Here is a 13,206-nt window from a genome sequence, read left to right on the forward strand (position 1 = left end):
AAAGCTTCATGTGGCATCACATTACACCCACATCCCCCCTGATACCCCTCAATTTTCGGCTTCACATGGCTTCACATTACACCCCCCATACCCCCTCATAACCCCTCATACCCCACAATTTTCGGCTTCACATGACTTCACAAAATGACTTCACATGGCTCCCGTTCTTGTTTCAGCAAAGGAATTGTGTGTCTATAATGAAGATACAAAATATAGATTCAGCGTCCTTATCATGCCGAACAGCACAACTTGACGTTGCCATTAAGGCAGATATCGACTCATTTTTATGACGAAAAATGCAGTTAGCTGTATTTTGCTGCTCGGATATGTGTTTTAATTTTATATTTTGATCCTGAAAACCGCTCCTCAGACCACTTTTATGAATACGCCCCTGGATATCAAATGTTGCTTCAATGTACTTGCCAAATCGAACTATTGACCTCCGAAACATTTTCTTGTGTAAAACCCTCAAAATTGGGATTTTTTTAAATTCCCCACTTTATTTTCCCATTTTAAAATTTAATGAAATACATTTAAAAATTCTTTAATCTTGAATAAAGATTAAAACACTTTTATCTGGCAAAAAACCTTCGATTCCTTCAGTATATAAAGTCATTCAGTTGAAGATTGAATTTTAGTTACTCTTAAACACTTGTTCCTGTTTAAACATTTTTATACACACTAAAATACATCAAAAACCCCAAATATGTTTTTAAAATTTTTTATTATATTTTCAATCTGCATTAGTCATCTGGAATTAAGTGTAGAAGCAAATGAGGAAGTTTGTTCATCAGACGAGTTCACCTGTGGCGATGGATCATGTATAAATAATGAATTTGTGTGTGATAATGTATATGATTGTGCTGATGGACTTGATGAAAAACCTAAAACTTGTGATGATAGAAATTCGTATTGAATACCCTAGCTGATTTATGGATTCATTCTTCATTGGATTCAACGACAATTTTTATCCAATAATTAACAAACGTGTGCATATTATGTTTAAAATGAAATACATGATAAAAATTGATAATAAAATGTTTCTGAAACCTAATTAACAAAAAAAAATTGTTCTGTTGTTTTTTTTTCCTTAGCTCAATTGCCTTAGCGAAGAAAGCAAGCAAGACAATATTAAGGGGCCGTTCACTTATTACGTTACGCAAAAAATCGAATTTCTAGACACACCTCTCCCCCTCGTTACAAAATTTACATCGAAAAACAAAATTTTTGGTTAGGCTGTTACAAAATCGTAGACCACCCCCCTTAAAAGGGGAACGTAATAAGTGAACGGCCCCTAAGAGGAGGATTTTTTTTAATATTTACAACACAAAATTTTACCGCCTTCAATCCGCTAAACTATGCTAAGTATGATAATCTAAGAATCGTATTCAAGAGGGGAGGTGGGCTTAGGGGTTCAGGTAAAGTGCCTTCATGGTGTCATCAGGCTGTGCTGTTCGGCATGATAAGGGCGTTAAATCTATATGTTGTGTAATTAAATATATGTTTTGTTAAAACACAATTTATTCAGAAAATATTGACACAAAATATAAAAATTGGTGCATATTTACTTAAAACTTCCATTTTTAAAAAAATAAAAATTTAAAAGAAAAAATAACATTTTTTTTCTTGATCTTTTCTTATAAAAAAAAAATTAAGGCCTTTCAAAATTTTTGTATTCATTTTTTTTAAATGATATGACTTTGATAATAAACGATTTTTTTTGCATTCGTCCATTAAATTGTAATCGTCATAGTACCTAAAAAAAAAAAAAACATATAGAATCAAGAAAAAACCTGTTTTTTCGTGCACCATGATCTTGTCGTATTGTTCTACAATTTAAAATGGTGACGTAAAGCTTTCTTTTAAATAGGCGTCCTCGTTTTTGTTATTAAAAATTTGAAAGTTATGAAAATTCAATAGATGTACTTACACCTTCATCATCCTCAATTGGAAGTAATGGTTGATGTCCACAGTTTTGTACATTTGCTGAATCACGTAAGTCGGAGATCATGTCAATTGATTTACCGGCAATCTCAAGCTGAAATTGAAAATTTTTCATTAAGAATCGATTCCGACTGACTAATCCGACTTCAACTTACCCCAGCGACACATCCCTCGAATCCCTTTGTAACTCCAACACCACGGTTGAGTACAATTCTCTTATCATATCCACCAACATAAAGGTTCGTATTCAAGTATAATGTTTGTGCACGTCCAGCTGATCGTGGTTCATTAATTTGTGGTTCATTGTCAACTTGGAGATATCCAAGACCAGCTCTTGATCTACCAACTGAGATGTCCATCCATTCATGGACTTTAACTGGATTGATTGATCGAATAATGACTGGAAGTACTTTGCCGCCAACAATAATACGGAATTCAATGTGTTTGTCCTTCAAGACAACAGCAAGGAAGTCACCGTAAGCCTTGTCTGATTCACCAGCATAAAGGATGACGCCATCTTGGTCTGATTCAGGACGAATCTTGAATTTGATGTTCTTCTTTCCTGTCAATTTGTCGTATGCTGCATAACTTCCATCTCTGAATGATAGAATTCTGTCATCGTAATGCTCAATGTATTCACATCTGTTTCCAGTTCTGTTCAATGGACAGAAACATTCAATTCCAACTTCTGTCTCACTACATCTTCCGATTCCGCAAACTCCCAATGAACATTGTGATCCAAGGACTTGGCAGTTACGTCCTGTATATCCATCTTGACAGACACATGTATATCCATGATCAGTTTGAGTCTCTAAGCACACACCATTGTTCATACATGGCCCATCAGCACATGGTTCACAAGCTGTTGTTCCTTCAGCATAAATAACTTCTTGATTAATTTGGATGTCACGTTCATTCAACACCAATCGGCTTATACATCCGACAAATCCTTCCTTAACTTCACTAGCTGATGGTACAATGTGATCAAAATTGGCAACACCACCAATGAACAAATCTTCCTCAAGATTCAATCCTTGGAACTTCTGATTTGGTGGGAAAATGACTGGATGTTGATCATCAACAATCATCCATCCATTTGTACGTACACGATTAACCTTAATTGTATGCCATTCACCCAATGACAAAGGCTTTTCTGGTTTCAAGATTCCACGTTGATCACCAAATGCATAACGGAATTGTGGAACTCCATCAACAAGTGACAGTGAAATAAAGTCTCCAGCACCACGTTTCTGTCCATTATAAAGGATTAAACCATTTGGTCTTTCAGGTCTGAATGTGATTTCAAAGTTGAACTTTGAGTATGCTTGATCAAGTCTTGGGAATTTCATGTAACTTCTTGGTGATTGTGGGAAGAATGGAATTGCACCAGTAACAACCAATGTTGTTGGAATTTCAAGCAATTGTCCATTATGACGTGCATTACAGATATAAGTTCCAGCATCACTAGCTTGTACATTAATCAATTTCAAGATTTCAGAGTGTGTATCAACATCTGGTGGGAATGAGCCGTGTTGTTTTGTCCATGAGTATGTTGATGGTGATCGTTGTGAGTCGCAACGAAGAACGACACTGGCACCAACTTCAGCATGTTCAACACGTGGTGTAATGTGCTTTGCTGGTGGTTCTTCGACAATAAGTTCGTATTCGCTAAGATAAGCTTGTCCTTCGTTTGTGAAGCAGATACAGTTGTATCTACCGCTGTTGTCATTTTGAGCGTTTCTGATGATGAGTCTGTTGCCGTATTGCTGGATGTTGGATGAAATGGTAAGTTAGAATAGGAATTAGATCAATAAATAATAAGCCATACCTCAAAGTTATAAGGAAGTGCCTCTCCATTCAATCCTTGCCATGTAACCTTAACATCCGGTCCAGCTGATGACTTACATTCAACTTCAGCAGATCCGCCCGGTTTCACATATGATCTTTGAGTTGATAGTGTCAAATGTGGAATTGCCGCTGTATTTTTTTATATGATTTAGGATATTTCAATTGCCAAAAATTTGCAATTTTTTGTTTAAATTAAAAGTAAGGTAAGTAGACAGGATAGAGTGAGAAAGAGTAGAAGAAGGAAAGAGAAATAAAAGAGAAAAAAATATGTTAAAAAGCTGTAATAATTGAGGGATTTATAAAAAAAAACATAAAAATTGATCAACATGAGGTAATTTGGATTGAATTTTGAAATAAAGCCAAGAGGAAATTACTTCATGTTTGTGGTAAATAATATAAATTTCAAAAATTGACAGTTGGAATTGAATGGTTGAATTTGGAATGTTGAAAGAAGGCCCATCTAAAACTCGAGATAATTTGGAGATCAAATTAATTGACGCCAGGGCAATTCATATCAATTCATATCAGCCATCCAAGACTACCAAATTCTTAATTAATGAATCATTTAATGAACATAAAAATGAACTCACCACCAACAGTAAGTGTAACATTGTCACGAACAATTTCATGGCCAACTTGAGCTTGACAGATGTACACACCACTATCATCTTCTTGTGCATCTTGAATATAAAGTGATCCTTGATCGATTCTTGTACGTTCTGAGAGTGTTCCATCATATTTGTACCAACGAATGTTGAGTGGTTTCTGTGGATCAATTGAATTTTGGTCTTTTTGAGAACCAAGACATTAAGGAAGTCACAATACTTACGTTATTAACAAGGAGATGTGCATTACAGTTGAATTCAACAATTTCACCAATTTCAACAATCTTTATTCTTGGTGATGTGATGATGACCTCAATTGATGGTGGTGCGAGTGCTGGTCTTGATGTTGTTGTTGTTGGTTGGAATCCTAGATTATTGAAGAATTTTGAATTATTTTTGAGGTTATGGCATTTAATTGAGAATATTTTAGATATAGATTTGAAGTAAACTTTACCCAAAAAATTAAATCTGGATGAATTAATGATGAAAAAATCTCATTTTTAGTGAAAAATCTTCATGCAAAACTGTCAATAAAATTTTCTACTCACCAGGACGTTCACGGCATGTTTCACCAGTCCATCCTTCCATGCAGTGACATACGACTCGTCTATTTGGTCCCATTTCACATGATTCAGCATTTTCACATGGACAGCTCTTGCATGTTCCCAATAATCCAGCTGATCTGTCATTTGAATCGCGATAGTATTTAGCGTCACATTGTTCGCAACTTGATCCACGATATCCTGGTGGACATCTGCAGACTTCAACGTCAATAACACGACCTGATGCTGTTGGTTGTCTTACAGCTGTATCGAGGATGATGTCACTAATTCTTGATTCACTTGTGTATGAACGAATTGATGCACGGATTAAGATATTATCAACATTTGAGAGGACAGTCAAAAGATCAGCACGTGTAGCTGGTCTTGGTCCACTACGTGTTGTTGTTTGGAATTCACTTTCAATTAAAGTAACAGCATAAGTCTCTTCCTCAATATTTGGACGTGAGTGTGTCAATGTGATGCCATTACCACGAATAATAACATCTTGATCATTAACATAATGTCCAGATCCGTCAGTTTTTTGTGTGATTGACAATTTACCGCCATATGACATGATCAAATTTCCAGTAAAACGATCTGGGAGATTCCAGTAGTATGAGTGTGAATCGTCATTAAATGCAAAGCTAATTTCATTTTCTTCAATATTTCTATCAAATTGATCTGTTGGAAGTGGATTATTTCCTTCACGATCTGTCAATTCAAAGTGATTTGTGTCATCAAAGATAAAGATTGGAATTTGTTCACGATAGAAGATTCCTTCTGAGCAGCTCATTGTTGTTCCTGAACAGAAGCATTCACGACATCCGTAAGGATTATGTTCAGATAATCCGAATGTTCCATCAAGGCATACATCACATCTTTGTCCAACAACATTTGGTTTACAGTTACATCTTCTGGAAACGCGATCGCATGATGTTGTTCCTTCAACACTACAGTCTTGACATTTTTGAAGATCTTCTCGTTGAACACATCCACCTGATGTAGCATTTCCTTCAAATCCTGGCAAGCAACTTTCACAATTTTCACCATAGGTATTGTCACGGCAGTTCCTGCAAATTCCAGTCTTTGAGTCACATTCTTCTGAATGTCCATTACAGTCACATGGTTCACACAATCCAAGATACAATCCTTGTTCTCCCGTATAGTATCCAGGTGAGCAGTCCTCGCATGAAAGACCTTCATGTCCTGGTGGACATGAACATTGTTCAACTTCCCATGCACGTTGATGTGATCCATAATCTTGTTCTCTTGCAACATCAAGTGCAACATGTGACAATGCAGCTTCTTCAGCAACAGTTGTGTATGTGGCCTTAATATAAACAGCAGTTACGTTAGCCAATGTCATCAAAAGATGTTGACGTGTTGCTGGAATTCCTTCTTCATAATGTTGCCATGATCTCTCATAAATTGGAACTGTGAATGTTTGTGTACCGAATGGTGGAATCGTGTCTGATCTGTAGTGATGTAATGTGATTTCATTTCCACTGACAATGACGACATCTGGCGAATTGCTTCTTGATGCAGCACCTGATGGTTGTGATACATAACGAACAGTATAAGATAGATTACCGCCATAAGCTGTGATAATGTTGCCCAAGAAGGATGGTGGTAAGCTCCAATAATAAGTCTCATCATTGGAAGCAAATTCACGGTAAGCAATTTCACGATTTTCAACTTGCAATTGTTGTGAAACTGGAACTGGGAATTCATATCCAGAAACAAGTGAGAATTCACTAACTGATGGTGTTGCGAATGAGGCACGGATTGTGTCACGGTAATATGATGTGCTTGTACAACGTCCTGCAACTCCCATACAGAAGCAATTAATACAGCCTGATTTGCTATGGAGATAGAATGTTTGTTCTGAACACTGGTCACAACGTGGTCCAACAACATTTGGTTTACATTCACAACGTCTGTTTGAAAGAACTCTTTCTGTTCCAGTTGGATCACAGTATGATGGCGGTGGTGGAGCTGGTTGACATCCTGATGGTGACATTGGATTTCCAACATATCCTGGTGCGCATTGTTCACATCTTTGTCCAATATAACCTCGTTCGCAATGACATACAACATCACCACTACGTTCAAGTGAGCATGTACGAGCATGTGAGTTTCCGGGAACTGGGCATGGACATGGCTAGAAAGAAGCAATAAATGTATTTTTTATACTTAAAGTCTTGCAATTTTCGACAATTACCTTGCATTGAATTCCTCTACTTGGATCTCCATAAGTTCCAGGTTTGCATGGTTCGACATCAGGTACACATCTGCCTAACCATGGACCAGATGCTTGTCTAATATAACCGACCTCGCATGATTCACAAGATAAGCCAGTATATCCAGTTGGGCAACGACATTCTTCAACTAATGAAGCTGATCCTAATCCAAAGTCACGAAGTGCTGCTGAGTCAAGTGACACATGCAATAATTCAACATTTCTTTCACCGCTGTCAATGTATTGAAGCTTGATGAGGATGTTCTCAACATTAGCAAGAACCATCATGATTTCTTCACGTGTAGCATAAGATCCATCAATTTTGTACCAGTTTCTTGGTGAGAATTGTACAGTCATGTTGTTGCGAGAATTTGGACTAAGACGTCCAGCAACTGAGTATGTCAATGTATATCCATTACCTTGTACAATAACATCAGGAATGTCATTTGATTGTTGACGTCCACTGAATTCAACTTCATAACGTAAGAAACCACCATATGACTTGAGTTGATTACCGTGATATTCGGATGGAAGTGAATGATATGGATAGACACGATTTGAGGCAGCTGGAATGTCAGATGCTCTAAATTGAACACCATGACGTGTTGAGGTAAGTTGATGTCTATTATATTCAGAAATTGTAATATCTGTAAGACCATTCCATGGTCCATCAACACCAACAACAGTTTGTGATGTAATTGGTGGATTTAACGCATAAGTATAAAGATCAGCACTCTTACATTGTGTACTGACACCAAAACAGAAGCAATTGATACAATCAGTCTCTCTAACAGCTTGTCCATTGAAATATCCAACAGGACAGACATTTGTTCCACTTACAACTAAAATTGTATCGGGTGATACGAAGTGTGTACCCATGCTGTTGATAATTTCACATGAATATGCACCGGAATCAATTGGCTGAATATCATCGCATGTCAATGTACCGAATCCATCAACACTTGTTGTTCTACATTTTTCAGGAATATGTCCCCAATTCAAACGCCATACAATCAATGGAACTGGATTACCAGTAGCTCTACATGTAATATTAAAGACTTGACCAGCTTGTAAGCGAACCATTGGTGGTGGTGGTGTAATAACTTGTGGTGCCATACATCCAATTTCATCTGAATTATCACCACAATCTGATTGACTGTCACATTGGAATGATTTTGGAATACATTGACGATTGGCACATTGATATTCATCATAACGGCATGGACCTGATGATGTGCTTTGTTGGAAGCAGTTATCTTCATCGGAGTTGTCACCGCAATCATTTTCACCATCTTTTGGGGAGTTTTAATTAGAAATTAAGTAAATTTACTGATGAGGAAGTCAATTTTAATGCTTACCGCATCTCCATGTCTTCAAGACACACTTTCTGTTGCTACATTGGAACTCATTTGGTTCGCAACGTCCTGATCTGCATCCATTTTCATCTGATCCGTCTGTACAATCGAAGACTCCATCACAGATCTTGTTTCTTGCAATACAGTCACCATTCATGCATGTTGCTTGACTAGCACCACAAGCTGGTGGAGTAATCACCGATCGATTGACTGAAAATCATATTAAAGGCTAGTGAAAAGTGATGGAATAATCTAAAGTTCAACGGATGTCAATTTTATATCAAATTTACCGTAAATAATCCGTAAAGATAGTAATAGATTTGATTTATTTATATGAAAGTTACATTACATTTTGAGGGAAGCTTTTCTTAATATTAGCCAGAATGGCTTTATTTTAAATTCAACATTAGTGATGTTTAATGGTCGGAATTTAGATGTTTATGAAAAAGGGGCAGAGCTTATAGCAGAATGACAGTCAGAAGGACAGAAGGACAAATGATTTAAATTTTATTATTAATGTTTTCTTAGATTACTGTTGTCCAAGTTTCCTTGTGCCATAGCACATCTTGATGTTAATCCTAAAAGACAAAAAAATTGCTTTCATGCTGCAGAAATACCACGAAGATGTGATCCACAACTTGAGCAGCACTAAGCTGGATCCAAGGCAATCAGTTTGGAAATACTGTATACTCTGCCTAAAATGCTGTATACTTGAATAGACTTCGACTCAGTGCAGAGAAACCATTTAAACCGGCTTTCTACCTCATTTTTGACAATCCCAAACCATTAATCCTTACAAAAAATTCATAAATCTCAAACTTACATCTCTCAACCTCCAACATAATACTAACAGTACTTCCAGGTGTATTCTTTGGATATCCAACAGCTTCACAAACATATTCACCACTGTGTTCAACCTTAATCATTGGAATTTCGAGACGTCCGTAAAGATCGCGTGAGCCTGGTGGCAATGGACGATTATTTTTGCGAATCCATTGAACACGTGCATGAATTGGACCCTCATCACGACATTGAAAAACAATTTCGCGGCCTATAAAACATGAAAATTGCATTAGATATTGTACTATGTAAATTTGTAGCTGATGCGCCATCAATTTGCCCTTGAATAGAATTTTTTTTCATATTTAATTGGGGATGTTCATGCAACTTGTTGATTTTGATTTTTTTTGGATTCATAGTTAATAATAGTAAATAAAAAATTGTTTTATCGATTATCGTGGGTAGTAACTAGCGGGTTGGGAATTAGGAAATTAATGTTAAAGGGTTATAAACTTTTGTCATGCAATCGCAAGCGGTTTTAGTCATTTTTTTAGTATTTCTTTAAATTAAAAGCATTTTCACTCAAACTTACCCTCTCTTATTATTCCTACATAAGCGAAGCATTTTTTGTTATTATATTGTCATTTGCGATTAATGATTTTTGTTTTTTTGGTAGGAAATGAGAAAGACAGAAAATTTTGAAATCAATAATTAATATTTTAGTTTTTTAATATTTCCAATTTCCGAATTCGAAGTTTGAATTTTTTACAACGTCAAGTAACGTTAAAACCAGTGATCCATACAAAAATCTGAGTTGATTTCAAATTCTGAGAAATTGAAGAAAATTTCAATTTGAACATTGAACAATGTTTCTCAAACTATATCGAGTGCGACCTAGAAAAACTAATGTAAATCCCGAATGGACAACTAGTCATAATGTTTAGTTAATTACTGAGCTAGGATCGAATAATGACATTTTCTCCGCTAAGTTCCATAAAATAAGACTTAAGGTCTGTTATTAACAAGACATTATGTCAAGTTATCCACTCGACAAGTTGTTGAAGTTTTTACTGATTGTGTCTAGTGTCTGGCAGAGTATAGTTTGAGAACCACTGTCTTAAAAAGTTGCAACTGTCTCTTAATTCATGAAGAATAGAAGAAGTTTTAATTTTTTTGTGTCAATTGTTCGATACTTACTTTCTTTAATAGTTTGTGCTGTTGGGTATGTTCTCAAGTTAAGTCTGACTTCATTGGGTATAGCTGGCTCTCTTGGTACTGTTTAGAGATGGTAAATTAAAAAAAAATTATAAATAGATTAGAATTTGATTTAAAAACCATTGAAATGTCATAGAAAAAGATTTTTTTCTAATAGTAAAGACTGTATTTAAAGTAAGTGCCAGGGTAAGTGCATAAAAATAATATTCAAGCTTAGAAATTATTAACATTCTCGAGTGACAAGTTGCGGTCATTTTGTCATCAAAATAGATCGCAAACAGTTGGTACGATGTCGTCAGGGCTTCTTCACTTCATGCAGTCAGCATTGCCTTAGAGACTGCATAATGCTGCTCTAACTCGATAATAGTTTAATATTTTATTTAAATTAGTAATTATTTTAGTACACAATAAAAGTGGTAGCCAGCGATAGAACCAGCTTCAGGCGACTCCTGAGGGAGGTCATGGATCACAACTGATCTGTACGACCAGCGAAGTAAGTAAGTAAGTTAGTACACAATATGAAAACTATATTTAATGCAATTTCTTGATTGAATCATCAAATCCATTTAATTACACTAATAACTAAGACTATCAACTTACGTTCAACATCAATAACTGTTGCAACTTGATCACTTCCAGCATTATTTGTTGCCAAACAGACATAAACACCGCTGTTCTCAACATTGATATTCAAGATTCGCAATACATTACCGGTTTGTCTTGCATTTGATCCAAGATGTCCTCCGCTCTGTGAATTAGTCGGTATTAAACAGAAACCAAAATAAAAATGAGAAGCTCACCATTGACCATGTAACATTTGGAGTTCCAGTTGTGTCGCAAGTGATTTCAAAGTCTGTTCCTTGGATGACTGTGTATCTTTGTTCTAGTGGCTTGATTTTTGGTTGTACTCTGTGGGGGAAATTAAGAAAATTAATTGATATGATGTGGAATGGAAGCATGGACAATTCTTACAATTCTTTTCGTTGCAATTCCAGTGATCTGATTAACGCATTAATTTGATCTTCTGAAAGATTTTTAGTTTGGTCTATTATCAAATTATGTAGACTTTCTGCTGTTGAGTCTCCAATTGTGATCCAACTATAAAATTGTAATACATCCATGAATATAGAATGAACATTTGTGTCGCATTCATGATCTGAATTCAGCAATGAACTAGAAATAATTCCTCTTAAGTAATAAATTCCATTATTTTTTACATATAGTCCACTTCCACTATCACCCACGCATGTTCCACTTCCATTAGCATATCCACCACAAAATGCTCGATGACTTAAAAATTCAGTAAGCTTGTCAAATTTTGCAGAGCAATTTCGATGATGTATAATTGGACTAAACATAAGTTTTGGAATATTTTCATGAAATTTTTCTGAATTTTCACTTTTGCCATGTCCAACAGCAATACCTTCAGAAATTTTCGCTTCCTCGGAATTCGGATGAATCAAGCAAATAGGTTGAATGAAATTATTAAATGCAATTTCTCTATCTAATATAAAAATGGAGATGTCAGCATCGTATGACGGAGCCATTGGATTCCAATCTGGATGGATATGAATTCGTTTTATAGCTACTGATATCCTCTCGGTTTCATAGAGATCATTCAAATTATGAACACCAAGTAGTATTCTCAAATCTCGTGGAAGTCTTGCCTCTGTTTCGTCTTTATCTTGAATGCAATGTGCAGCTAAAAAACATAAAATTATAATATAATAAGCTTTTACCAGAGTGTGGCTGTCTCAAAAACGACCGTTAATTTTTTTCAAAAAAAAAAATAAATAAATTTTTGCCGTTAAAATTCTAATTTTTTTGACCTTTACTTTAACTTTTCATCGTAACGTAAATTTTTATTTTAAAATAAGTTAAGTTTGAAATGTTCGAATTTTTCGACAATCTAATGTCGAAAAACTCGAATTTGAGACGGCCACACTCTGGCTTTTACTTTCAAATAATTGTCATTTTTAGTTAAATAAATAATCATTTAAATTAGTATTTGTACGTAAAAACCGAAAACGTAATAAGTACTGATCTACCTTAATCCAGTGATGGACAACCTGTATGTCGTCAAAAATTTCATAAACCGTATATCGTTTGCGGTTTCGGGCGAGCCTTTCTATGAATGTGTGCCGCGAAAAAAAAGGTTGTCCATCACTGCCCTTATCACTAACTTTACTTAGAATACATGAATTACAGTACTGATAATTTTAATTTTTTAAGAACTTTATGTGATCACCAGGGTCGTTCACTTATTATTTTATGCGAAAAAACGAATTTCTAGATTTCGGACCCTGCTTGCTACACACCTGATACAACTTTACGATTTGAAATAAGTGTTCCGCCACATAAAAAATTTCCTTGATTTGTTACCATAGCTGCAAGCCTTTGATGATTAAAAATGTGAATAAAATATTTTAAATAAATTTAAAAATTAAAAAATTAATATTATACCAAGGAAATGAACCACGTTTAAAATTATTTCCTTTAACTATTGTTCCTCTTACAACTACTGATCTGCCACAAGAATTAGTTATGTCTGTTTTATTTGTTGATCTAAATCCTTTTAATAATTTCTTGGACCTTTTTGCTTCTATTCTTAATATCAGAAGACTAATGCAAATTAAAGATAATAATAAAAATTTTAAATACATTTTTTAGGATTTATA

General features: G+C 35.3%; 1 protein-coding gene across 3 annotated transcripts; it reads right to left on the minus strand.

The window, feature by feature from the left end:
- Positions 1 to 1,517: 1,517 nt before the first annotated feature.
- On the minus strand, positions 1,518 to 13,206 carry LOC139100987 (basement membrane-specific heparan sulfate proteoglycan core protein-like). 3 transcript variants are annotated; one of them, XM_070653812.1, is made up of 17 exons: positions 12,992 to 13,206; positions 12,847 to 12,923; positions 11,501 to 12,230; positions 11,329 to 11,437; positions 11,129 to 11,276; positions 10,511 to 10,588; positions 9,906 to 9,920; positions 9,357 to 9,584; positions 8,537 to 8,743; positions 7,161 to 8,470; positions 4,946 to 7,100; positions 4,622 to 4,764; positions 4,383 to 4,557; positions 3,773 to 3,921; positions 2,100 to 3,710; positions 1,931 to 2,038; positions 1,518 to 1,756 (listed from the first exon to the last, which is right to left on the minus strand). In XM_070653812.1, exons 1-17 carry the CDS (start codon positions 13,189 to 13,191, stop codon positions 1,748 to 1,750), a joined length of 7,452 nt encoding a protein of 2,483 aa, XP_070509913.1. In that variant the 5' UTR covers positions 13,192 to 13,206; the 3' UTR covers positions 1,518 to 1,747. The 3 variants fall into 3 exon arrangements, with proteins under 3 accessions (XP_070509913.1, XP_070509914.1, XP_070509915.1); XM_070653813.1 differs by having other exon boundaries at positions 1,933 to 2,038; positions 12,847 to 13,051; XM_070653814.1 differs by lacking the exons at positions 12,847 to 12,923; positions 12,992 to 13,206 and having other exon boundaries at positions 1,521 to 1,756; positions 1,933 to 2,038; positions 11,501 to 11,684; positions 11,746 to 11,869.

Source organism: Chironomus tepperi, unplaced genomic scaffold, assembly GCF_022539635.2.
Source record: "Chironomus tepperi strain 1889 unplaced genomic scaffold, CSIRO-AGI_Ctep_v1 contig_73, whole genome shotgun sequence".
Classification (NCBI taxonomy): domain Eukaryota; kingdom Metazoa; phylum Arthropoda; class Insecta; order Diptera; family Chironomidae; genus Chironomus; species Chironomus tepperi.

What these genes read in the sequence shown, in the direction of transcription:
- LOC139100987 (XM_070653812.1), bottom strand. Translation starts at nt 13,191, where the DNA reads ATGTATTTAAAATTTTTATTATTATCTTTAATTTGCATTAGTCTTCTG. An exon ending in GAATTGCAACGAAAAGAATT is followed by an intron (nt 11,438 to 11,500) that starts GTAAGAATTGTC and finishes TTTCCCCCACAG; the next exon opens with AGTACAACCAAAAATCAAGC. An exon ending in CTTGAAGACATGGAGATGCG is followed by an intron (nt 8,471 to 8,536) that starts GTAAGCATTAAA and finishes ACTCCCCAAAAG; the next exon opens with ATGGTGAAAATGATTGCGGT.